This window comes from Sminthopsis crassicaudata, chromosome 4, assembly GCF_048593235.1.
Source record: "Sminthopsis crassicaudata isolate SCR6 chromosome 4, ASM4859323v1, whole genome shotgun sequence".
Taxonomy (NCBI): domain Eukaryota; kingdom Metazoa; phylum Chordata; class Mammalia; order Dasyuromorphia; family Dasyuridae; genus Sminthopsis; species Sminthopsis crassicaudata.
In genome coordinates, this window is record NC_133620.1 from 24,993,092 (window position 1) to 25,020,758 (window position 27,667).

Sequence of the window (27,667 nt, forward strand, 5' to 3'; positions counted from 1 at the left end):
AGGCAGTTACACAAAAACTGAGAAAAGAGAGTGTTCAAGAGAGGGAGACCAACCGTGTCATCGGCTGTAGAGAGGCCATAAAGGATCTCCTCTTAGGTAGTGGCCTTGTGCTGGGTGCTGAGCATTTGAAGATGGGAACAGATACAGACAGGGCTTGCCCTCACTGAGTTGTCTAGCAGGAGAAGAGTATTGGGTTAAATTCAGAGGATCTAATTCTAAGTCTCAAATTTGCTGCTAGCTGTTCTAGTTATAAGCAGACTTGAAAGCTAGGAATGGGTCAAAGTTGTGAAGGGTTTTACAGACCCCTTTTTTGCTCCTAAAGGCAAGGGGCAGCCACTGGAGTAAGGGGATGACATAGTCAGACTGTGCCTTAGAAATTCACATTTGAAAACTGAGCGGAAGATGAATTGGAGAGTTCAGTCAACAGGTGATGAGGGCCTGAACTAGACTGGGGGCTATATGAGTGAAACAGAGATAGGAAGATAGAAATGATAGCAGCAGATCTGATATGTGAGGAGAATGAGGAGTCAGGAAGTCACCGAGATTGTGGCTTAGGTGACTGGGAGATTGATGTTGTCCTCCACGGTAAGAGAGACATTTGGAAGAGGAGAGAGAATGAGTTCTGTTTTGGACATGTTGAGAGTGAAAATACCTAGCAATCCTTTTCAGAACCTAATATAGTTGTATAAAACTATTCTTTTCAGCAATTTTTATTATTGTTATTCTTTATAGAGGATTTAGGGCATAATTCTGGCTCTTCTAGATGTGTAACTTTGGGGTTAGGTGGCCAATTTTTTATAGGTGGATTTCTTGGACTAGATTCTCTCAGTTCTGATGGGATCTTGTGGCTCTCTGGGCTTGGGACATATGTCAAACCAGTAACTTAATCAGATCAAAAAATCAGATCATTCCATTTCTTAGCCATTAGTACAGCAGTTCTTTGAGACATTGAATTGCTCCCATTATCCATAAATGAAAGCAGCCACAAAGGTTTGTATTTGGTTTTGCTTTTATTTTTTTAATTGTCCCTTTGGGGGCTGTTGCTCTTTGAGCTGGATTTGTGACATGGAGCTCTCACTGGGTTTGGACCCTAGGGAATCGAGATCCACTACTGACTTTCCTGCTTTGGGATGCCATTCTCTCCTCTGAAATTGAGGTAGACAGACTGACTTACCAGGTAGAGAGTGTGCTGGACTTGGAATAGGACAGCCTGGGTGCAGATGGCATCTTTGACACACCCCGTGCAATTTGTTCACCATCTTTGGACAATAGAGTCCCGCTAGCTGGGGGCTTCTTAAGTCCCCTCATTTTATAGAGAAGGAAACTGAAGCTGAGAGAATGGAAGTGATTTGGTCCTGATCACATATCAAGTCAGTGTCCCAGGCAAGATTTGAATCTGGAACTCCCTGATGTATGGGATAGGTTGTGACATGTTTTGATGGACAGAGTTCTACACCAATAAAATTGCAGATCCTTAAAGTGATCTTGCTAAATGAGAAGGTTGGACTGGCTGGTGCCTAAGTAAGACTCCTTCCCCTCTTCCAGTTCTGAGACGTGTTCCCAACCCTGTCCCAACATTCTGAGGGCCCAGAATTCTCAAACAAAAGCATGGCCAAAATAAGGATAGAGTATTCCTTAGCTTCTTTAGGTAACTGTGCTGATGGCTTGGAGAAAACAAATATTGGCCCTTAATTCTCAAACATCTGTTACAGAACTTTAATGGACAGAATATCACTGACAATCATATAAATTCTTGAATTTCAACTCTCGATGTTGCCCATCATCACTTCCTAGTTGAACATGTCAAACTTCTCAATGAAAAGACAAATTAAAATATTTTAATGAGATATTAAGCATTCTAATCTGTAATTTTTCCTCACACTAGTTATTCCTTCCTGATTAATTCAAGAATTGCTTTCCATTTTTTAATAACTTTAATAATGTGAAGTTCGGCAATCTTGTGTTGCTAGGTAACACAACAGTGGACGAGCTCATGATGAGGCTGATGGCTGCGGTGGAGATCTTCATGGCCCAACAGCAGGAAGACATAAAGGATGAGGTAAGGGCAGAGGTCACGGCTGGCCGTAGCACAATGGACAGATAGTGATAATGGCTGCCCAGATCAGCCAGGCTCTCCTATGTCAGTACTAGCAGAGCGCAGGATTCTTAATGTAGTTTCCCTCTTAGCTGATTATGGGAAGAGTGACCTGGAGAGCTTTCTTTGTGAGATTACCCCAAGCAGCTAGATCCTTTTCATCACACTGATTTTCATCATGTGGTCGTTTCCCAGGTCTTCCTTTCCCTTTGCAGAAAATGGGATATTGTGGTCAGCAGATTTTAGATTTGGACACGTTTTGGAAACCCTCTTACATGTCTGGGTTCAGGCACCTGATTAGTGTTTGTTGAATGAATCAGTAGATCTCCTGAAGGCCATCTAACTCCTAAGGATGTGCAAGAGTTCTTAATAATGCAGAGTTCCCTGGAGGGGTAAGGCTAAGAAATTACTCTGGCTAAAGCTTTGTTGTTATCAGGATAATATTAATAACATCTCACATTAGTGACTTCACCTGCAGGATCTCTTTTTACTGTCACAACTACCCACAACTAAGCACCAAGAATTCAGTGTGGTAGAACTTCCAGTTCACAGGTCAAGAAACTCAGGCTCATAAAGGTTTACTCAACCATAGTCACACAAGTTCACAAGGGAGCTAGGCCTGAAACCAGGTATCCTGCCTTCTAGCCCAGTGATCTTCCCACCAAACAGTGGGTATGTTATTAACCATTATGTTATTAACATGTTATAGAAAGTTTTAAGAAATTGTAACAGAACCTTTAATATTTCCCTGAAAACAAAAAGGTTGCATATTTAGTCTGGCTTAGAGGGGACTTGATTCTGGCTTCAAACACCTCCAGGCCTGTTTTGCCTTGTGCTTTTCAGCCTCAGGGGGAGAACCAGGAAGGTGATAGGAAGCAGACTCCTGTTCAATATAAGGCAGAGCTTCAGCCCAGAGTCATCTCACAGTCAAATGAGTTACTGTGAAAGGAGAAGACTACCCATTGTTGGGAATCTGCAAGACACATTATTCCCTGCTGTAAAGGAGGTCATATGGATTTGTTCCAGGGAAGTGATTCATTCATGTTTGATGACTTTCTGATGGAGAGATTTGAATATGCGGAACTCTAGGGTCCTTTCTAGTCTTAAGGTTCTACAAGTCTAAAAGATGCTGGGCTCTTGCACAGACAAGGGATAAGGAAGGGCATGAGACCCATGGTTTCATTGGTAGCGGAAACTCCCAGGAGAGGAAACCCTTCTGCCAATGCAGGTCTTTACCTTCTTGTCAATTTATGCACACTGCCAAAGTTTAATGACTTAAGCAGGGTCACCCAGCCAAGATGTGATGGCAGTCTTCTTGGCTTTGAGACAGCTCTATTCTTTTTACTTTGCAGCCTCTCAGCATAGAGGAAGTGTTCAATAAATGATTTTGGGATTCTTGAATGAATCCACTTGAATTTGGAAGTTTATGGAAAGGAGGAAAGGAAAGAAGGAACAAGAATTTGTTGAGCATTTGCTATGTGCCAGGCACAAGCTATGTTCTTTACAAATATCTCATTTGAGCTCCTCAGCAGGCCAGGAGGGTAGGTAGTGCTATTATGATCTTCATTTAACAAATGAGGAAACCGAGGTTTGTTTTCTTTGGGTTGCCCAAAGCCACACAGCTAAGAGAGTATCAGAGGTCTCATCTGAACCCAGTTCTTCCTGAGCCCAAACATAGCATTCCATTTATCTACTGAGTCATCAGCTGCCTAAGAACATTAAATGGAAACCCTTCCCTGCCTGGCATGGCATTTGCAGCCCTGCTGTGCAAAGCCCTTTTCTGCTGTCACCACGAGGAGGTTGGGAGCACCAGGGTTATTGTCTTCATCTGGCTGTAAAGGAATGGGATCCTGACAAGGTCATTTGTGCCTCCTGGCCAGAATTCCAAGGGAGGGAGTCCCAGACGGCCATCACCAAGAGCTGAGCGGAGCTCTGCAGCCAGCATGGAGAGTTACTTAAGTTCATAATAAACAAGGCAGTGTTTCAGTCATGCAGTGATGGAGGCAGTCAGGCACATAGTAGAAAGATGTTTATCTGTTACTCTGTCAACTGACAGTGACATTTTAAAGTAATGAAGCACTGTTCTTAGTTAGGAATTTGTAATAATAGGTGTGTTGCCTTCCCAGATTACCTTTATCCTGGTCTAGAGACATTGATTGACAGTAATGCACAAAGCTCGCTCCTCAGCCACGTCGATTGGGTGTCTCGTTAGTGCCAGATTTACTGATTATGTTGTATGAGAATATGAATGCACATTATTTGCATGGGGATTTCCCAGTTCACTCTTTCTTCGTAATTTGTGTTCCCCAGAACTCATCGGTAAAGAAATTGACTCTAATTCCTTTAATGCTGAGCACAAATTTTAATATGAGGGTTATGGGAAAAATCCAAGGCCCAATATAATTGAATTTTTGATTGCATTTTGGCTTTGAGATGTTAGGATTCCTATTTGCTTTGAAAGTGTCTTCTGGAAAGTTATCGTGCAGGTCACATGTGAAAGACCTAAAGGAAGCTCTTAAGTTCAGAGAATTGTTTTGTATATTAATCATTCAGTAAACATTTATTAAGCACTTGCTGTGTGCCAGACACTGTGCTGAGCAAGAATACTCTCTAGATCTTAAAGCTCAAGTATCAGCTGAATAAAAGACAAGAAAGAAAGACTTTCATTGGCAATAGTGAATTTCCCTAGGTCATTTTTTGAAAGAAAATTATAATAAGTTTGTGATTCAGTTATGATCAGGTAAGGCTTATCTAAGGAAGACTGCTTGGAGGCCCATTTTCTCTAAAATTAATTTGAATTTTATATTATAACCTTAATCGAGGATATCTTACTGAACTCAGTGCCCCCATGTACTCAACAGTGCAGGTCCCACTACATGAGAAGGACCTATGCAAGATCGTACTCCTAGGGCTCCCTGGAGCTCTTCCCAATTTACCCACACTGCCCAAGGCTTCTTCAGTGGTTAACAGGAGAGCGATGGGGCTGAGGAGAAAGATCCTCTACTAGGGTGAAAAGCTGATTTCTGGAGCCACCCTGGAGTCTGTCATGGGGGTAAAATGTTTTCTTGCTCTGGCATTCCATCTCCCTCTTGGGGAAGTGAGGATGCTACGCTGGAGAACATCAGGAATGCCCACCAGCCCTTTAAAGGGTTTTTTTTCCCCCTGTTATCTTGGTCTTCTCTTCCATTCCAATGGGTTCAGGTAGACGTGGTCTTGTGAAAAAAATTTTAATTTGAATGTCCTATCAACTATTGTGCTGGTAACTAAAATAATAAAAGTTCAGTTCCCTATATGCTTATATTTGTGTCCCTGGCACATAATAAGTTTTTAAATAAGTGCTAGTTGTCTTGCCTTGTTGCCTTAAGCTTTTGTACTGACCATTCCCCATGACTATACTGTTCTCCTCAGCCCAGCTTCTTTCAAGATTCAGCCCCAATTCCTCCTCCTGCAGAATGCCTTCCTCATCTTTTAGCTACAAGGAGCCCAAGTTCTTCTCAGAATACTTTCCATCTACTCTGTACATAACTAGTTTATTTACTTATCTTCTCCTGCATTATAATGTGAGCTTCTTGAGGGCAGGGACAATTGGATTTTTCAGTTGGGGTTTGTGTTGTTTGATTTTCAACATTTTTGGCCGTCGTATCTTCACAGCATTTAGTCCAGTGGCTTGTACATAGAAAGTGCTTAATAAATGCTTATTGATTATAAGCTCACTGAATGCATTCTTGGTATAAATCAGTAACAGTGATATTTATCTCATCCTGCTCTCACATGACTTTGATTTCTTCTCTTAGATTTATTGTTGTTATAGTTAGGATAATTCGTATTTATGTATTATTTTACATTAAACAGTAATTCCAAATACATCCTCTAATAATAAGCATCAGGTAAACATGCAAAAGATAGGTATATGCCCATCCAATGTATTTGTCACCATTGTGATGGAGTCTTATTGGAGGGAGGATTTCCCATGGACCCTGGTGTTTTCTAGCAGCTCCTGCTTCTGGATGACATTGCATTGATTGCATCCAGCCAAGAGACATCACAGAGCTTCCTGGAAGAGAGTTGTAATCACCCAAGGGAGTTTAGCCTCAAACACTAAAAAAACCAAATGGACAAAGAATTTCTCTTGTTTTGATTTCAGCATGCATTTAGAGGGATATTCTATAGTGTTTGTCCAACCTTGTGTCCCTCTGGGACAAAGAGTACAGGTGGATAGCGAGTAAGACTCAGAAAGAAGAAGCATGAACTGGACAGCTTTCAGGGAAATGGCAAAGCATTGTTACTGACTTCAAGTGTCTCATAACTACAGTAATATAATAACATGGCAGCAAGATTTAGAGCATCACCGATTTCCTAAAAATAAACTTCATACAGAGGGCAATAGAAAGAGGATGTGAGCAGATTGCAACACACCACTTGCGAGGTACTCTGAAGAATAGAAGGAAAGGATGTCATTGGGAAATTGTAGGACAAAGAAGATGATGAGGTGGTCATGTGGCAAAAGCAAAGGGCACCCCCCTGATGTTGGAAACGAGCAAGGAGGGCCTTCACTATATTGATGGACTCCCATGTGGTAAGCTTTGGGAGGAAGATATGAAGGAGAGTCCTATAGAATGGAGAAGCATGTGTAGACTGTTATCAGCATCATTACAAGGAATTCCCAATCTCTGACTTAGGTTATAAATTTCTTTGTACATTTAATTATCACATCATACAAAACATTTTCTCTTTAACAGCATTATAAGGTAAATAGAATTAGTATTATCATCTTTTTCACAAAGGGGCAATTGGAGCTGAAAGGTCAGGTAACTTCTCCATGGTCAGAGAACTACGTCAGTGTCAGAAACAGTATTCAAGCCCAAGGGCCTGGCTTCCAGCCACCGATCTGTGCCATTTGTTCATGCAGCAGATGTCTGCAGTGTTGGCCACATGGGAGGCCCTTGTGCTTGCCACTGGGGAAGATGCCAGGGGGAAGATGCCAGTGTGAAGAAGCTACGGTACCTACCCTAGCGGCAGGACGTCACAGCTGCTGCTCCTGATGGATCCCAGGCCCTCAGTCCAGACGAAGTAAATCCTCTGATCATGAAAGAACCGCCCGGTGTATTTGCTGAGCCCCATGAGCAACATTTGAAAGGTCACCAGAAACAGAAAATGGTAGCGCAGCAGTCGAGGACATAGACCCAGTTTTCACAAAAAGAGAACAGTGATGTTGACTTCGGTTCCTAGTAAAATTCTAGGATGGATCAGTAGAGACACATTTACTAAGCATCCAGAAAGGGAAAGGGTCATTACCAAAAGCTAGTGTGGCTTCCTCAAGAGCCATCATGCCATTTCCTCAGGTGATCAAATGATGCTAAACTAGTGGGTAAGGAGAATCTGGGGAAAGTATTTGCTAGACCCAGAGCCCATTAGATCCCCAGACCCTTCCTCAGAATGATTACTAAAGGCAGGAGGCTGATTCCTCCAGGGCCTGTGCTGGGCTCTAGCTTATGTAACACTTTATATTGATGGCCTGGATCAATGCCTAGATGGTAGATTCATCACATTTGCCAATGACACATAACAAACCTGATTCTTCTACAGCTGCCGCTTTGTTTCTTCCTAGAAGATAAAGCTAAGAGCTGAGGAAGGAAGTTGTGGCGAGGCAGATTTAGGGTTCACGTAGGGAAACTTTCTGACTGGCCTGGGCCAAAGCACGTGGCCTGTGAAAACCATCCTCTACTACTACCATCACCACAGCTTATATTTGTGTGGTTCTTTCAGATTTACACATCTCAATACTTGCCACAGGACCTGGCAATCAATAGGAACTTAATAAGTGTTGGCTGAGTGACAGATTCTTTTCCTTGTAACAATCCTGGGAGATACATAAGAAAATATCTCCATTTTACAAATGAAGAAACCAAAACTCATGAGAACTTAATGGACTTTCCTAGGTAGGCACAATTAATAAGAGTCAGAACCCCAAATCAAAACCAATTTTTTCCTGCCTGAAGGTCTTTAAAAGCTAAAACTTAGGGACCCTTTGCTGGGGATGATTATAGAAGAAATTTTTTAAAAAACTAATGGAGGACAGAAGGAAGTCAGAACAGATCTACTCCTAATTTTCTTCTATGTTCTTTGCCAAGGAAAATAAATGACCTTTAGATCAAAAAGAGCAGAAAGGGGCCATCCCAAATAAATAAGGAGATATTAGCTGCCTTTGTTGAGTCACTGCTGTGGTCAGAACTGCATTCGAGGATACTAAAATAACTGGTGGAGGTAATTGTCTGAGCCACTGTCAGTAATCTTTAAGAATCTATAGCAAAAATGAGAAACAGAGTAATGTCTTCAAAAATATAAAAAACAACCCAAGCTATCAGAAGACCTGTTTATCAGATAAAGATCTTAAACTCAATCTCATAAAAGGAAATAGATCTATTAAGGAACTATTGAGGGGCAAGGGAATAGGACAGAATTAGGACATGCCAGGTCAACCTAATTTTTTTTTTTTTTTGTGACAAATTTACTAATCTGGTCAAGCATGAGAATATTTTAATTTACCTAGATTTTAGCAAAGCATCCGCTGTACTTTCTTATACAAAGTATGCCAAGATATAAGTGAGATTGTAGGACAGCGAAGGTTTTGACTTGATTAGTCAGACCCAGAGTGTCTGAATGAGAGATGCTTCTATGTCACCTTAGAAGGAAGTCTCAAGTGGAACATCTCCTTTCTTGTCTGTGTTTTGTTTCATTTAGTTTAAATTAACATTGTTATCAGTGATTGTCATAAACCCTGGAAGGAGGAAGGTCCACCTCTGACTCTCCTGCCAAGTCACTTCACCCCTTAAGAATTCAAACCCTAAGATGCTATTGTGAAATACTGAGTCCAGGCCAGGCTGCTTGGAAAGAGGGAACTTCTCATCCAGGCATCCCCAGCGTTATTGAAATCACAGGTCCCAATCCCCTCCCTGCTCTTTGGAGACATGGTCGTCAGATCTGCAAAAGGCATAAAGCTGGGATAGATAACCATCATGTTCAACCATTGAAGGTAAAAGCATTTATGAAATGCTGAGTGTATACAAGGCATTCTTCCAAACTGAGGATTCAAGCAGAAAGGCAAGTCAGTGCCTGCTCTCCACGGCTTCCATTCGCAGATCAGAACAGAAATCTTAAAGCACCTAGTAATGTTTTTTCCCTTCTTTAAAGTCATTGCCATTGCTAAAACTGACCATTTCTGATGTCAAATCAGCCAGTAGCATCAAGGTCTTGGCAGAAACAACTTTCCTATGAAGATGGTGAATGACAAAGACTTGAACCTTATTTTGAAAGGCCCAAATGTTGGATCAAATTTAAGATGAGATTTAAAGAGACAGATATAAAGTCTTATTCTTGGGTTCTAAAGATGGGTTTCTCAGGTATAAGGTCGGGGGGGGTGACTGTATAGCTACGCCTCCAAAAATATAGGGGTTTTGCTAGATTATAAGCTCAGTATGAATCTATGGCATGATTTAACAACTAATCCAAATTAACACAATCTTCAGCTGCATGATGGGAGTTATCAAGTTGAGGACTAAGGTGATAGTATTTGCTTACTGTGCACACTCTGGAGATACAAAAACAAAATTGAAACAGTCTCTATCCTCGGAGCTTTGATTCTGTTGGGGGAGATGACATATATAAGTATAAATATAGACAACGCCTCACTGGACTCTTTTTTAAACTACCCCAATTATATTGTACTAGGTACCACGTTTTACAAAAAATATTGGTGAATATGATGAGAATGTTGACCAGGATAAGGAAAGGCTCAAAAAGATGGATTGAAGAAATGGGACGTCTGTAGTCTGGAGAAGGGGAAGGCTCAGGAGGGACATAACAGCCCTTCAATTACTTGAATCCAGCCAGCAAGGGTGTCCGGCTGGACATATTCTTCTTTATCCAAGAGGGAAGAAGTTGGAGGGATAGACGAAAGCTGCAGAAATTCAGATTCATACTTGATGCATCCTAGTGATTTAAGCTGTCTCAGCATGGCATGGCTTACCTAGAAAGGCAGCATATTCTACCTCACTGACACTGACAGCCTTCTAGAAAATGAAGCTTTTGAAGGAGATTTGGCAGTCATCAAGTGGCTTCTTAGGCCCCTTAAGGTGGGGAACATCTTTCTCTGAATTATAATCATTTGGAGACTTCCTTGCATAAAAAGAAAATCTGTAAGGCTCATCATCTCAAAAACATGGTCACCGTTCACTTGTCTGTGTCCCTTTGCTGTCTCTTATGGTTAAAGCATCCTTCCCCACCTCATCACCTGGTGAATTTAGACCAATAAATATTACTCATACTCAACAGCCACCTATACCCCAAAACCTTCCCTAACCATGGCTTTCCTTCCTGGAATTCTGGCTAAATCTCTTGCTTGCATTTCTCTAGTGACATCTCAGATCATATTAGTCGTCAGTAGTTATCTACTCCTATTAAACTTCATGAGCTTGGATGTGTTGTCTAAGTCTCGTTGCCTCACGGCACAGACAAAAATGTAATCAGTGTTTGTCTAATTGAATGGAACTACATCCATCAAACTCACCAGGTCTCTCTTCTAGGCCCAGTTAGAGAGATGCCAGCAGCATGGAAAGGGCCATCTTCCCAACTGCCACATCTGGAAGCTCTCATCTTTGTAGTCTCCTACATAGTCTGTGTATCTTTGTTTCTAAACCTTCTTTGTTGCCTCCTTTTTAGATCTCTCATCTTTTTTCCTCTTGTGTTTCTTCTTTCCCCGTTGTCTTTTGTCTTGATATAGCCATAGGCAGGTTCTTGCGGTCTCTTACAATGGCAAACAGGGCCTAGAGCCTGGATTTTGTTACTGTTTTCTTAATAACAAGAATAAGTCATCCCAGACCACACAAAGAGAAGCTGAAAAGACCTTTCTCTTCCCAAACCCAGCCATACGTCTTTGTTTAAAAAGGTCGACATTTCAAAGGAATCTTCTTTTTTGTCCTTTCTCTTTCTCTTCTTAAATATGAGGCATACTTCCTGCAAATAACAAAAAGAAAGAACTTTCGTGGTGAACAGTGCTTTAAAAAGGTCTTTCCCCTTTGGATAGAGGAAGAACTTGAATAAATGTGGCAGAAACAAAAGGTGCATTTTTCATAATCGAAATCTGCTGAAGATACAAAGGACACTGGAGCTGGGAAGGTGGTGTTGGCTAAGGTAGCTCGCAGAGAATGGAATTAGCCTCTTGAGAATTCAGCTTTCTCTTTCCTCAGTGCCCAGAATCTCCAGGTCACAATGTCATAGAACTTAGAGCTAGAAGGACCCTTAGAAATCATCCATTACATAGCAGAATGCTCAGTATCTTGGCTGAGTAATCATCCCCAACCTCTTCATTTTTAGGTGGAATAACTAAGGTCCAAAAGGTTGAAATGATGCGCACACAGAAGAGGGCTCTGATGCCATATACAGTGTTCTGTATGTCCCATCCAACTTCACGTACCCCACTTCTGCAGGTTGACCCAGTGCCTAATGAACTTCAATGATGGGACTGCCTAATATGGCAGCTGGCCTCAGAGGCCTAATCCTGTCTGGGATGGCTTTGCCCTACAACACTGCTGACAGCTGGGGATGAAGAGGCCTTCCTTTGGACACTTCCAATAGCTCCTTAGTCATAATATAAGCCATATAGAGTCTCACAGTCATATACAGCAATAGCAACAACCATTAAGTACCTACCAAGTATCGGGCACTACGCTAGACTTCTGGTTCCGTGCCATGTGACCCCTACCCCCCAAAACTTTCCTGCTTATTTGGAGAGAGAAGAAATATGCATGTGTGTACATAGGATGAGCCCCTCTACCTTTAGATCCAAGAAGGACCTAAAGTTCAGATGTCTCCTCTTGGTATAGAGATGACGCAAATCCTTTCCCAGCAGGGTCTGCATTCTGTCCAGTCCCTTTGTGCTAAGGAGGGCTTGAGGGAGGAGGTACATCTCCTCCTGTCCCCTGAAGACCAGACCAGCTGTGTTCGGCAAAGGTCACTCACTATGGAGGTTAGGAGCCCTTGGCTGGACTAGCCCATGGGAGTCTTTCCTGCTCTGTGGTCTCCTATTTCATGCCCGCTTCACGCATCTGGGCCTTAATCACAGCCTGACCCATCGTGTCCTTAATCACAGCCTGACCCATCGTGTCCTAATCTAGTCCTTTGGTCTCTGTCTGTGGCCATCTGCCTCACTCTACAGATCTCCATTTTCAACTCCTCATCTTGTGGAAATAAGGCTGAAAATAGGATGTACTCTACCTGTGCCAAGGTCACATAGCTCTCCCTACTCAGTGCACACACTCCTTCCTACAGTATCCTCTTCCAAGCCAGAGAAGCTCCAGAGAGGAATGGCTTAGTCCGGCTTCCTCTCCCTTCTTTGTAACAGGTGTATGGCCTGAAGCCTGGAAGAGTGACTTGAACTACATCACCAAGAAAGGAGACAGACAAGCAGGATGGAGAGGCAGGGCGCCTCATTCCTGCCCTCCCCTCACCCATGCTAGCTCGCTTAAAAGAGTCATTCAGCTCAACTCACATCCATTCAGTGCTGGTTGTGTGCTAGCAAAGGGAAGAAAGCAGTATTCAATTTTCTGTGGCCTCTGTTCTTAGAGGGCTCTGGTGATGGTTCTAGAAATGGTCCCAAGCACTTGAGAAGCATCCCAAAGTTTGGGGCTGGACTAAGCAAGGAAGACTTCCTTCTGGAGAGTTATTTGAATAGGACTTTGAATGGTAAGGACAGTACAATTTGCCTTCAGAACTACAGCCTCACAGAAAGATTGTCATTAAAGGAACGTTTAGTGCTTCCTGTGTCCAGAGATCTGTGCTTCCTTCTTGGAGTTTACTTTCTAAAAGGGCGATAAGATAGAGCAATAATACTGATACACAACATTGGTTACCGCCAGACTGAACAGATCGTGGTTATAGGTCTCGATGCCCCACTTGAGGGGAGTAGTCATTGTTGGGGAAGGGGCCAGGAGAGGGGTCATGGCCACAGTGTGCCGACTGCCCTTTCATCCGAGAATGGTGGTTAAATTGTCACAGATGACACTCCTGAGATGCCTGATTAGCCACTGGCAGGAGGCTGGGCCCACCTGCTCCCTCCAGCAGCACCTTCCCCCTCTGTAGCCTGAGGTGGGGCCTTCTCCATGGATTACAGTAACACTTTCTGACAAGCTTCAGCTGGGTGGGGCACTTAGTGCCTTCCCAGCCGTGCATTCTTTTTCAACTTTGTCTGTCATATTTTATTACTGTAAACTTATTTGCCGTGTCCCAGCTGGGCCAACTTGTCCAGGCCTTGTTTTCACTAACTGGAGAGTCTAACAAAGGATGTTTATTTTTCTCGTTATGCAATATCAGCTGGCTGGCTTTGGGGCTAATGCAGCTTGCCATTGTATTTTCTTCCTGAGCGGTGGCTCTGAAAGTAGCTGCCTGAACTTTTTTTTTTTTTTTTTTTTTTTTTTCCATATACAAATTAAAACCTTCCACTTGTTCTAAATTCCCCTCAAGTGGTTCCTGAGTTGTTCTGAGTGTCAGAAACATGACAGGCCCCTAAAGAATGTTGGAAAGGAAGAGTCCTTTAAGCAAATCCTTCACACCTCCAAGCAGGAAATGTACATGCCTGAAATGCTACATGAAGGCCTCATCTGCAGGTGTTTCCCCAGAGAAAACAGCCCCTTCAGGAAAAGCTCTTGTGCCCTCCAGAAATCATTTGGCGCCCATTAGACTTGGGATTTTCATGTTTCATATAAGCAACTTGGAAGGTAAAAGCTCATTTTCCATTTGTCTTAAGTCCATGATGGCCTTAAATTGGGTCTCGCAGTGCTGGCAAAATCAGCAGTGCAAGGTCCGGGAAGGCAGCAGCTTCTCTTCTCCCAGGGGCGCAGGTGAAAGGGGAGGGCCAGCACCTCTGCGCTGGATTTTGTACACACTGACCTGCTGACATCCTGAAGTGGAGGGTTTGGGAGGAGGGCTGCAGCACAACTTGCAGTCTTATTTATGTGCCCGCTCATGTTACCCCATGTTGTACGTGTCGTGTGGGGGCCTTACTGCTTTGCGCAAAGGGAAGGGTAGGGACGACAAAGAAAGATTTGGTTGATGTCAACTCTGTATCACCAAGTCAGTGATAGTTGCATCTTTGACCTCTTCATTTAACGGAAAGTGCCCCCTCCAGAATTGTTGGCCATCTCTTAGTGGTCATCCCTCACATTGACATGTCTGCAGCATTCAGCACTGCTGGCCACTGCCTCCTGCAGGCCCTCTTCTCCTGGTTTCCTGCCCATCTGGCTGTGCTTTCTCAGTCCTTTGCTCAGCTATCGTCTGTGATCCACCTTCTAACAACAGATCCTTGTCTCTCAGTAATCTCTCCAACTTTATATTCTCCATGCAGATGACTCACAGCCCTGTCCTTCTCCTCAGTGCCTGCCATTTCCAGGGGAATGTCCCCAAGGCACCTCATCCTCTCCAAACCACTTCTCTTCATTAATATCCTGTTTCTCTTTAGGTATTTCACCTAAACATTCCCTCCAATTTGTAACCGTGGAATCATCCTCATCTACCGTCATTCGGCTTCACTATTTATTTGCCAAGTCTTGTCCATTTTACCTTCTTGGCCCCTCTTCCATCAATCCCCATTCTACACTCCCGCAGCCCCTGCTGCTCCTGGGGCCCTTCATTTAGCATCCTCTTAGTCTCCTGACTCTTGCCTCTTCCACTTCAGTCTGTCCTCCACACATGTAGCTGCCAAAGTGATTTTCCTAACACTTGGGTCTGATCAGATTAACCTCCTGCTCAATGAGCTCCAGTGGCTGCTCCTTGCCTTTAGGAATGCAAACCCCTTTATTTGATATAAATGTCCAAAAAAAAAAAAAAAAAAAAAAAAAAAGGCTTAAAAGTTCTTCCCATTCTGACTCCAGGTTCTCTTTCCAGGTAGATCACTTTAACACCCTCCCCATCTCCCCAGTGCCCAGCATGGTACCTGGAACACATTATATAAACACCACTTTGGTACTTCTGTGTTCTCATGAGCATACCTGCGTCAGCTCCGCAATTTTAAAAGGAAGAGAGGAAGCTATAGGTGCTAGAAGAGATGCATGATATAGAAATCGCCAATGATTCGATTTATTTTGCTTCACTGTTATAATGTGGTTGCTGGTAGAAGGGAGAAAGGAGTCCTTGGGAAATAAAGTGTTTAGTGGAGGGACACAAGTACTGATAGGTCTGTAATCAGCGGCTTGGATTAAGGCCTGGTTGGCTACTTGTCCAAATTATATAAGTACAGAGAGGTCGGAGGGAATCACTGGATAACAAAGCCAAGATCCCAAAAGACATTCACTGACTCTGACGTTAAGATAAATTTAAGGAAATGAAATTTCGTGAAGACAAATGTCTTTGGTGGATGCCCAGATGTGCATAGGTAGGCCCAGGCTCCCGAGTCCCACGTCATGTTCCTGACCAATGCCCGGTGGTCATTTTCACTTGATATCCCACAGACGTATCTCAGTGTCAACATAACCCAAACTGAACTTACTCCTTTCTAAATTTTCCATTTCTCTCAACAGCACCATAGTATTTCCATATAGTAGACTTAATCCTATTGACAAATAATGTACAATTCACTGAATTCATCTTTTCTTGATGTTGTTGTCTATGGTGTCCTCGTTCTGCTCATTTCGCTTTGTATGAGCTCATGTAATTCTTCCCAGTTTTTTCTGAAATCATCCTGCTAGTCATTCCCTATAGCACAATCATATACCACCATACTTTGTTCAACAATTTTCCAATTGATGGTCATCCCCACATTTTCCAATTCTGAGTTGAACAGTTGATTTTTTTTTTTTTTTTTTTTTAACCACGAGTACATTTACTCCTAATCATTTATGGCCTATAAAATTTGGTCCATATTTCTAGTTTTATCTCAACTCTTGTCTTAGCATATTTATCTCTCTCAGATTCATATGATCTCCCAACAACTTCCTTTATCATGCCATCACTTCCTTCACCCTTAACTTGTAACTTAAACTTGTATATGCCTTTAGGGTTTAAAAATCACTGTTCTCACAGTCCTGTGTGGTAGTAGTACAAACCCATTTTCAAATCAGGTAAATGGAGAGCAGATTTGTCAAAATTTGAAATTCAGTCTTCCGAATCCAAATTTATTGTTTTCTACTTAGCCATAGCTGTTTCTCAACTCAGTGATAAAAATGTTTGAAAATGTTTGATAACAAATATTGAACAGTCAAGGACAGGGCATGCTATTGGAGGCTTTTGTTAGGATTCTTACAAGGTGCTAAATCGGTTGTCTAATTTAGCATGTTCTAATTTAATAGTTCTCTAGTTCAGAGTTCACACCTTTTACACCTTTAAAAGAGCATGTAAAAGGACAAGCCCACTGGAAGCTTCAAGAGACTCAGGGCCAAAGAGGACTTTGGGAGATTCACAATTGGATTCACTTCCTGGTTGATTCACAAGTCAGAGGTCAGAAACCCACAAGCCCACTCTCTGGGAGGAGGAGTCAAGATTCATTCTAACTTCCACTATTGTGCTGGCTGGAGAGATTGGGAGGAGGAGAGGTTGAAGCTGGCTGAAGAGATTTGGAAAGAGCTCTTGGGGGATCAAGGAGAGAGATAGGCCTCCAAGAAAGCTAACCGGGCCCAAGGAAGGAGACAGACTTGGAAGGAGAAAATAAAGGATCTGGACTTTAACTCCTGGCTGCATTTGGATTATTGAAACTGAACTGAAGCGAAGGCTGCCCCTAGAAGCTCCCCAAGAGATCTGCTCCAAAGAATGATTACAATTTAGAGAACAGAACATTACAGTCTTTGTTGATATGTATCCATGTATTGGGCATTTATTGGGGCACGCCATAGTGCATAGTGCACCTGGCATCAGGAACATACATCTTCCTGAACTCAAATCTGGCCTGATACTTCCTAATTGTGTGACCTGAGCAGGTCACTTCCCCCTGTTTTGCCAAGTAAAAAATGAACTGGAGAAGGAAATGGCAAACCACTCCATTATCTCCATCAAGAAAACCCATGGGGTCATGGTTAGTGGAACACGACTGAAACAACTCAACAGCAATGTTACATTTACAACTTCTCTTCAAACTCAGATGTTTGGCCAGTTCTGAATCCTCCTAACTGCACTGGTGTCTTGCCTAACTCTCTATATTGCCTACAAAGATGGGACTCTGTCAAATGCCAGAAATTAAAATCCAGGTATAATATGTCTATAGTATTATTCTCTTTCACCTACTTAATATCCAAACTAGAAAACTAAGTAAAGCCAACCTTTTAAAAAAAATTTTTTTATTTTCCCCACTTACACATAAAACATCCTTTTTTTTTTTTTTTTTTTTTTTTATTATACACATACATTCATTTTTTACATATTTATGAATTGCGTTGGGAGGGAAAAATTAGAACAAAAGTGTTAGGATTACTAGGTGAGAACTCAGGTTGTCTGGACAGTGACAAGGTGAGAATTCAGGTTGTCTGGATAATTACAAGGTGAGAACTCAGGTTGACTTGATAGAGGGGGCAAGCTCATTGGCTGGGGTGGTTCCTCCCAGAAGCCCTTGCATTATCCCATGCCCATTCTCTGGGAGGATAAAAGAGACAGCATTGGGCCCAGAGAGCAGATCGGCCTGGAGAAGGATAAGAGGTGGAGGAGATTCAGAGCCAGGATTCAAGAAGAAGACTCTGCATTGCATCAGGCTTGACGGGGCTCCCTGCAGGAAGGGAAGTCACTTCTCTGGACAAGAGTTAACAGCAACTGCCTGGAGACAACGGTTCGTTACAGGAAGAAGAATCTGTCTGAGAGATTTGAGTAGACACAGCAGATCTCTTCCCAGAGAGCGATCCGGCAGCTTCTAGAGACAACAGCTCGTCACAGTTGGCGCCCAATGTGGGGCAAGGACTTTTGCTTATCCTGACAAGAGGAGCTAGACCAGACCTTCGCAATTTGGCGCCCGAACAGGGACAGACACAGTCCTGATTCCAGTGGAAAAGCTTCTGATCTAGATCTCAGTCTCTCTGACCCAGAACCGTGAGTAACGAGGAAACTTTGTTAAAGATTAAGTGAGCGTGCTAATAGATAAATAAGGAACTTAACTTGTTAAGGGATAAACCAGGAATCTCTTATAGCTGAAATGGGGCAGATGTTAGCTATATTCAATCCCTGGACCTCAGCCGACTCATCCCCAGCCCCAGAAGCAACCTCAGCTCCACCCCCATTCAGGAGTGGTACTATAGAGAGTATAATCAAGATAATTGAGGAGCAGAGTTTACTTGTAACCTGGGTACAGATTGCCAAATTCTTGGCTGCATTAAGACGCACATCCCCTTGGTTCTTAGAGGAAGAAAATATAGATGTAGATAAATGGAAGCTAGTGGGATATGAAATGAAGGAATTTCAAGCAAAAAATGGGCCTCGTTCAATTTCTGCAGAGGTATTTTATATCTACAACATAGTTCAATTAGCCTTAAACTATCAAGCAAGTTGTAGGAGAAGGAAAAGTTTTAAAAATGAACAGAGGAGGAAGTGTGAGAAAAAAAGGAAAGATCAAGATCTTGCCCTAGAGCAAGAGGATTTAAATGAGGAATTATGGTATGATTCTCTTGAAGAAGCTTCAACCCTGCCTAGAGAACAGATTATTGGCAGGCCCACATCAACCCCACCTTCAGAGGTGGAGGAAGAAGGAGGGGAAGAGGCAGAAACACAAACAGAATTGCCTGTGAAGCAGCCTAAGCCTATGACAAGATTAGAAAAAGCATTGGTTAAAGCTAAGAGAGAAGGACAGGATATAAGTGATTTTATACATGCATATCCTGTGATTGAAAATACTGACTCTGTAGGTAAAAAAAGGAGAAGATATGCACCTTTAGATTTGAATAAAATTAAGGATTTGAAAAAAGGTTGTACCCTTTATGGGGCTACATCAGCTTATGTCAAAATGTTACTAGATGGTTTGTCTTATGAAGTCCTAACCCTGAATGATTGGAAATCCATAGCAAGGACATGTCTGGAACCTGGAGAAAATTTATTATGGCTTGCGGAATTTCATGAATTATGTAAAATTCAAGTCAGATGCAATTTGGAAATAGGAGTTAACACACAATTCACTTTTGAGCACTTAGCTGGTGAAGGTCAATATGGAGAGAATTCGGAACAGATTAATTATACCATGACAATATATGAACAAATTGCTAAGGCTGCAATAAAAGCTTGGGGTGTCCTTCCTGGACAGAAAGATCGTGGAGAGGCTTTCACTAAAATACAGCAAGGTCCCAATGAACCTTTTGCAGATTTTGTGGGACGTTTGCAAACTGCTGTCAAAAGAACTATTGGAGAAAATGCAGCTACAGAAATAATGACCAGACATCTGGCTAAGGAAAATGCCAATGAGATTTGCAAAAGAATTATATGGGGATTAGACAAAGATGCTCCTTTAGAGGAGATCATAAGACGCTGTGCTACAGTGGGAACAAATGCGTTTTACACCCAGACAATGATGAATGTGGAAAGACAGGGTCCCTTCTGGCAAGGGACTTCTAGAGAAACTCGGCGATGTTTTCAATGTGGAAAAATTGGACATCTAAGAGCTCAGTGTAGATATGGAGATACAGTGAGAAGACAGGGTGAAAGAAGACCTAAAACCCCATGTCCAAAATGCAACAGAGGACTCCATTGGGCATCAGAGTGTAGAATAATTCAGGGAAATGGGATGAGGGGCCCAGGTCCAGGGCCCCAGGCAAAAAAGACTTGGGGGATGATGGCAGCTGATGTTACACCGAAAGAGCCTTTAGAAGGTCAGGACTCTGATGTGATCAACCAGCAGAAAAGCAATCACATGGCAGAAAGGGATTACCTGATAAGTGAGCCAAAAGGCAATCAGATTGCAAAAATGGATTACACTTGGGGAGAATACAGGCCTTTTAAACCAACAGGGCTGTGTCCAGTGCAAACAATTCCAATGTAATTGCCAGGTGATGAGAAGAGATTTAGAAAGTGGTAAATAGAAGGTAATTAGATAGGTTAACTGCCTGGGAGAGAGGGTTTGCTTGTATTTCTTCAGCAGGAGAAGGAATCAAATGGGTGCCAACGAGTCATATTCGCCTTGTCCATCAGAGAGAGACAGAAAAAGAGAAAGACCTCAAAATAAAGGAGAAGATCTAAGAAACATCCTACACCGAAAGAGCATGGCTAATAAAAAGACTGTTAAAGAACTTTAAAACCAGCAGGAATCATTGGACTTCCTCACACAAGATGAGACTAATGGACAATGGACTTATGGACATTTATAAATTTTCAATTTATGATTATTTGATTGTTATTTGTTATATACTTCTAGAATGTATTATGTTACTATGTTACTATGTGCTTATGTAATTTATGTAATTATCTGTAACACTTCCCATATTGATGGATTTATGTTTCAAGGTCATGACTGTCCTATGTTCTAAATCAAAAGAAAGGGGGAGATGTTAGGATTACTAGGTGAGAACTCAGGTTGTCTGGACAATTACAAGGTGAGAACTCAGGATGACTTGATAGAGGGGGCAAGCTCATTGGCTGGGGTGGTTCCTCCCAGAAGCCCTTGCATTATCCCATGCCCATTCTCTGGGAGGATAAAAGAGACAGCATTGGGCCCAGAGAGCAGATCGGCCTGGAGAAGGATAAGAGGTGGAGGAGATTCAGAGCCAGGATTCAAGAAGAAGACTCTGCATTGCATCAGGCTTGACGGGGCTCCCTGCAGGAAGGGAAGTCACTTCTCTGGACAAGAGTTAACAGCAACTGCCTGGAGACAACGGTTTGTTACAGGAAGAAGAATCTGTCTGAGAGATTTGAGTAAACACAGCAGATCTCTTCCCAGAGAGCGATCCGGCAGCTTCTGGAGACGACAGCACGCTACACAAAAGGGGAAAGCCACAAGAAGAAAAAACAGGGAACAAAGTGAACATAGCATGTGTTCATTTACATTCATGCTCCATAGTTTTCTCTCCAGATGCAGATGGAGTTTTCCATCCAAAATTTATTGAAATTGCCTTGGATCACTGAACCGATGAGAAGAACCAAGTCTCTCATAGTTGAGTGTGGCACAATCTTGCTGCACAATGTTTTCCTGGTTTTGCTTGTTTTGCTCAGCTTCAGTTTGTGTAAATCTTTTCAGGCCTTTCTAAAATCAGCCTGGTCATCATTTTTTATAGAACAATAATATTCCATTATTTCCATATACTATAACTTATTTAGCCATTCCCACTTGCTGGACATCTACTCATTTTCCAGTTCTTTTCCACCACAAAAAGACCACCCTTGTTTTTGATGAAGTCATGCAAGCTTTTGGTGATTGATTGCTTTCCTTTCCAAATTCTCATAAGCCTTTCCTTTATGTCCTAGGGGTTTGTGGAAAATCAGATTGAAGTTCATTTTTCTATAGTTTGAAGAATCTATCTCAATCCTTTTTTGAAAATTGAGATAAATTTGATCATTTTTAGTCTTGGCCCACCATTTCCATTCTCTGTGATTGATTCTCCATTGCCATTAGCCAGTTCTTGAACAGTGTTGCTGAGATCAGCTAGTTCTTTTGCCTCTCCTACTCTCTCTCTCTCTCTTTTTTTTTTTTTGGCAAAGCAATTGAGGTTAAGTGACTTGCCCAGAATCAAACAGCTAGTGTTAAGTGTCTGAGACCATGAACTCAAGTCCTCATGACTTCAGAGCCAATGTTCTACCCACTGGGCCATCTGGCTGCCCTCTGACTCTTATCTTGAAAAGGAAATTCATAGTTCCCTCCACCATCTTTGATTATTGCCTCCTGCCCAGGCAGTGGGACTGATTGTCTCATCTTCCCTCTTCGCCTTAGCACGACTTCAAGGGGTAAAACCTTGTTTGGTTTTTTCAGCACTGCTCACTAGCCTCAGCACATTCTAGACTTGGCTGTAGGAGTCTGAATTGTGCAACTCTCACCTTCTTCATCACGAGCCCTCGCTTCTGTTGCCAACTTCTGACCGTGTCTTTTTTTCAATATGTTTTAAGTTGTTGGATGAATTCCCTGTTTGCACACAACTTATCTTTACAGAGCTCCCTCTTCTCTTCCTCATTGGAACCATTTTCTTTGGCAGTCAGTCAGGGCGTCACCTTGCATTTACTAAGTGCCTAAAAGACAAATCTCTGCCCTCCATTTAAACAGGAGAGACAACCTGAAAACAACTATGCAGACAACTTACCTGAACGGTAAAGTGGAGGGGTTGAGTGATAGGGAAGTGCTAAGCAATAAAGGGAATTGAGAAAGACTTCTTGCAGAAGTTAGCCAGGAAGCAGAGGGGGGAGAAAGTCCTTCTGAGTAGTCTCAATAATTTTGTGCTATCAGCCTAAAGGAGAGTTCTAAGTGCCCTGGGAATCCCATCCCTGCTTGGCCTTGAGCACTTGAACTTTTTCATCAGTGATTTGGATGAAATCATCCGTGACACATTCATCAAATCTGCAGTTGGCACAAGGCTAGGAGAAACAGCCAGTGCCTTGGATGACAGACGCCAAATCCAAAAAGAGTCTGAGGTGAAATAGAATTTTTTTTAATACACATTACTTTATGAATTATGTTGGGAGAGAAAAATCAGAACAAAAGGGAAGTTTAAGTGACTGAGGGTAAAATCTTCAGTCAAATAGCTTCTCAAGATGGAAATGACATGGCCAGTGGAAACATATGGGACAGAGACCTAGGGCTGTAAAGGATTAGCTCAGTCTATGAGTCAGCAGCAAGCAATCAAAGAGAGTGGCTCTCACAGAACGTGGTGCTGATGGCCCATCCTCTGTGCCTCTGCTCAGAACCTTCCTGAGGGAAGGACACCGTTCCTTCCTGAGAGAAAGCAAGTTTGAGGGACTTGCGTGTGCTAGGCCTGCAGGGGCAGAGCTGGGGTGAGAAAAGAGGTTTCACAGAGGTGTATTTCATCTTGATCCTTTTAAACTTCTGAGCAACTCCAGAGAATGGATTTTTCCTCTTCTCCCCCCTCCCCCCCACCATTAGAGACTGGCTGTCAAAAACTGTACACTCACTTGTTGAACATAACTTTAGTGAGGATTCTTGGTTTGGAGGCAGTGCCTCAAGAGATCCTCCTTTCCAGCTCTGAAAGTCTGTCATTCTCTAGTATATTAACTGTCCTACTCCTGTGTGCCAGGCCCTCTGCACAATGCCCAAGACATGAAGGTGAAGATAACCTCAGGCTAGGAGAGAGGCTTGTGGTCCCCGTACAAGTTCAGCGATGGACAGAGGCCAGCTCTGACAGATGGGACAATACCAATCAGTATAGAAGGGCAGGGGAAGCAACTGGCCAAATGAGTTTGATGATGCACCTGAATGAAGAGCCAGGGAAGTAGGATGAACATGATAAAAGCATCCTTTCTGGCCAGGTTCAGGGGGCACTCCTTTGTCTAGGCAGCAGGTGACGGATGCTCTGCCCATTCAGTGACAAAGCCATCCCTGTAGCCAGTCATCTCAGCGCCCACAATAGTCTATTTTAAAGTCAAGTTGTTTATTTACAATACTTTTGTTAATTCAGCGGGACTGGTTACATGGCCATACAATTGTAACATCAATAGAACATTCTAACTGAAAGGATTTCAGCTGTGTAGATTGAAAGGAACCTCATTTGGGCAAATGGGTATAACAGCATAATGACAGGCCATTCTTACTTACCTGTAAACAGAATTGACCCACACGGAAGCTCTTCCTATGGTCTGTTTCTCCCTTAATTTTTGCTACATAATACAAAGCATAAATACTCCGGCCTGGCCAAAGACTTACATCAATACTGACTTTGACTTCTAATTAGGGATTTCAGTGATCTGGGAGCTGCTCCCTGAGGAACACACCCACTCCCCCCAAAGGTGCCTTCTCCAAACAGTCACGCCCAGAAGGCTGAGAGAAGCATTTTCCTGGGATGTGGTCAGTATGTGCTCTTCATGTGAGAGCCAGAGACGGCCTTTCACTTCAGAGACTTTTCTCAGCCCCATCCTCCCCGAGATGCAGGGCCAGAAATCAGCCACTGACCTCCTAGGCCATGGCTGCTGTGGGAGTTTGTTTTACTTGACTATGTAATTTTTACAAGACTGCATCTTGTCTTTTTTTGCTATAGGGAAGAGAAGGAAATAAATGTTTGTTAATTTAAAAGGTTTTACTTTAAAACCACGTTACTGTTACCATTGAGCTCTGTCAGATTCCCCAGAAGTGAAGTGCCATCGTGTTGGGGGAATCTCATCTCTTATCCATTCTGTGCTTTCTCCTTTAGGATGAGCGTGAAGCACGAGAGAACATGAAGAGGGAGCAAGACGAGGCTTATCGTTTGTCACTGGAAGCTGACCGGGCTAAGGTGCGTATTAAAGCATGGGGTATGTGGAGGGAAAGAGATATCCAAGGGATCCTTCATTGTTGAAATCTTAGTTCTCTGACTGGCTCTCAATACACCTAGTCCATCCTCTCTGATTTACAGGAGGCAGATGTTGTAGTTAGAAGCAAAACAAACTATCAGATCCTGACTGCTAGCATTCCTTAAATAGTACTTGATTTTCCGTGTACCTATTTTGTTCCACCAATTGAATATGGACTCTTGAGGACAGGAACCTTTTTCATCTATGTCTGTATCCTGCTATGTACCAGCACATAGTAAATGCTTACTGACTTGAACTGAATTTTTGTCAGCCCACCAAATTCTCCATATACAATATCTTTCTCTTTCTCCCTCCCTCCCTCCTTCCTTTCCTTCTTCCCTTCCTCAATCTCTCTCTCCCTCTCCCTCTCCCTCTCCCTCTCCCTCTCCCTCTCCCTCTCCCTCTCCCTCTCCCTCTCCCTCTCCCTCTCCCTCTCCCTCTCCCTCTCCCTCTCCCTCTCCCTCTCCCTCTCCCTCTCACTCTCCCTCTCCCTCTCCCTCTCCCTCTCCCTCTCCCTCTCCCTCCCTCCCTCCTTCCCTCCTTCCCTCCTTCTCCTCCAGAAGTAATACCTAAAAATTATCAGGCTTTTTGGTTTTTTCTTTAAATTTTTTAATACACATTGCCTTATGAATCATGTTGGGAGAGAAAAATCAGAACAAAAAGGGAAAACTATGGGAGAGAGGAAAATAACACAGAAAAAGACGTGAATGTAGCATGTGTTGATTTACATTCAGTCTCCATAGTTCTTTCTCTGGATGCAGATGGCTTTTTCGATCCAAAGTCTATTGGGATTGCTCTGGATAGCCGGTTTTTTCTAATACACTGATTTGAGATCTAGTTACCACTTGGTCCTGGACTCTAACTCCCAGTAACATCACTGTAAAGCAGTCGGCCCAGCTGCCTTACAAGCCTTTGGCCTGGCTTCCACACTGGGGGAAGGAAGACCAGGGACAGAGAGCTGCACCTCGCCCCAGGAGGCAAGTGCTGCCAACGTCAAGGATGATGGATAGAGATCCAGCAGTCGTGCCATAATTGGGCAAAGGAAGAGCTCAGCAGGCCTGTGAGAACCTTCAGTACTTTGCTAAGTGTCTATGTGTATTGTTTACAGACCAGCCTGAGAACTGTACTCATCATGGATGATGGGCATTTGTGTAGCACTTTAAGGTCTGCAAAACATTTTATGTCCAGCCTCTCCTTTGACCTTTGCTCTAACCCTCTGAAGTTGCCCTCTCCCCTGAATAGACAAGGAGGTTGAGATGTAAAGAGGGTAAAGGCCTCTTGGCTCTCTCCCTTGAGATGGGAGAAACCCTAGGCACTGGGAGCAGGTCAAGTTCAGAGAAGGAACGAAGTGTGAAGTGGCCATGGAAAGCTTTGTGGCTGGGCCCAGGGTGGATGTGAGTCTAGTACCAGACGCTGACTTGGTTCTGGAGATTGGAGGCCATCCAGGTCAGAGATGTCCTGACCTTGGACAAGTTCCTTCCCAACTTGGTCTTCAGTGCCCCTCATCTGTCAGGCGAGGGATTAGGTTAGGTGACCCCTAGAACCCGATGACACAGCTTCAGTCCCTAATTGTCAGGAGGCAAGGAAGGCAAAGAAAAACATCTTGGAGGTAAAGGTGGAGAGGCAGGAAGTCCCAGGTGTGTCCCTCCTGGAGTGACTAATAATCCTTTTTGGCTGGAGCTGAGAATACAGGAAATGGAAGGAGTGTGAGGATCCTGGGCTACCTTCAGCCCTGGGGACACATTGAAGACCTTTTGGCACAGGTGGAATGAGCCCGGTGGGCTTCAGCTCCATTTCTACCCCAGGGTCGGTGTCTAGCTCTGGGGGTCACCCCACATCTTCATAATACCAGCTTTCTTTTCCCAACAGAGGGAAGCCCACGAGAGAGAAGTAGCTGAACAGTCTCGTTTGGAGCAGATGCGGAAAGAACAGGAAGAGGAGCGGGAGGTAGGTGTCTCCTAACTCAGGAAATTGGGAGGGTTGGAGTAGAGGAAGGGGGCTGGCTCGCCTTTGGAGCAGTTGCAAAACCAGGCCCAGGCTTTAAGTTTTCCCTTTTGGTCTCACTTCTCCATATCCCTGGGCTCACTGGCCTTTTCCTGAGGCTTATCTGCTTGGAATTATTTTGGGCACCCTAAAGCAGACTCAGAGTAAGAGAAGTCAGGAGGGGACCCTTGAAGCATCTGAGCTGAGCCTGAGAGTCAGGAGTTCCAGGAGAGAAAGTGTTCCACACCTGGAGGACAGCCTGGGAAGAGAGCGCACAAGAGGACAATTGGGGTGAATCATAGGTGCCCTGAGTGGGAGCATCTGGTGCCAGGCAGGCCTTAAATGTCAAAGCAGAGAATATACATTTTATCAGGGGGCAGTAGGGAGCCACTTGAGTTTGATGAGTAAATGTAGAAGGAAGCATCTCTTTATGGTTTAAAAGCTATTGTAAAAATCCAAGTAAGAGCTGATGAGGACTTCTTCCTACTCATACTGTATCCACCCTGGCCCAGGTCCTTACCAGCTCTAGAAGCTGAAGTGGCTCCCATTGCCTTCAAGTTCATCTATTGGGCATTTAAGACTGAATCAACATGTATGTATTGTTGGTTACAAAAGCTTTGATCTGAGGGGTGTCCAGCTCGTTTTAGCTCACACCGTTGCCTATAACAGGAGCCTGCCTGCAGCTGGCTAAGACCCACAAACAAGAGTGCCTCTGGCCGTGGATCTAGAGGGCGTGTCCCTGCTGCCAGTGCTGGGCCCTCTTGTCCTGTTGCTTCCAGCACAATCCCTGTAAGTCCAGGCAGGGGCAGCAGGCCTGCCTCCATCATCTTGCTGCTGTCCTAAGCGTGGCTCGGGCCATTGCAATGATCCCACCCTTAGCATCGGGACCAGAAATGCTTGTCCTTTCTAGTTGGTGGCCCCATGGAGCCACACGGTCCGATAAATCATCCTTTTACCACAAACCTATTCCAGTACCCAATGTGAAAGCTTTCTTTAGGCGAATTAAAAGCCATCTGAAGGATTGTAACAAATAAAAGCCAATGGGGGGAAAAAGATTTTTCAATCAATAATATAAAACTTCACTTATCTAGAATACTTTTTATACTTTCTTTATAATAACCCCATAAGGCTGGTAGGATAAATATGCTTATCCCCATT

At 43.3% G+C, this 27,667-nt stretch overlaps 1 protein-coding gene across 1 annotated transcript in view; it reads left to right on the forward strand.

The window, feature by feature from the left end:
- Positions 1–27,667, forward strand: part of FAF1 (Fas associated factor 1) — a 379,742-nt gene that overhangs the window by 314,729 nt on the left and 37,346 nt on the right. Inside the window, exons 15-17 of the mRNA XM_074265977.1 lie at positions 1,971–2,059; positions 24,388–24,468; positions 26,396–26,473. Coding sequence (XP_074122078.1) covers positions 1,971–2,059; positions 24,388–24,468; positions 26,396–26,473 — 248 coding nt within the window. The remainder of the gene's footprint in view (positions 1–1,970; positions 2,060–24,387; positions 24,469–26,395; positions 26,474–27,667) is intronic.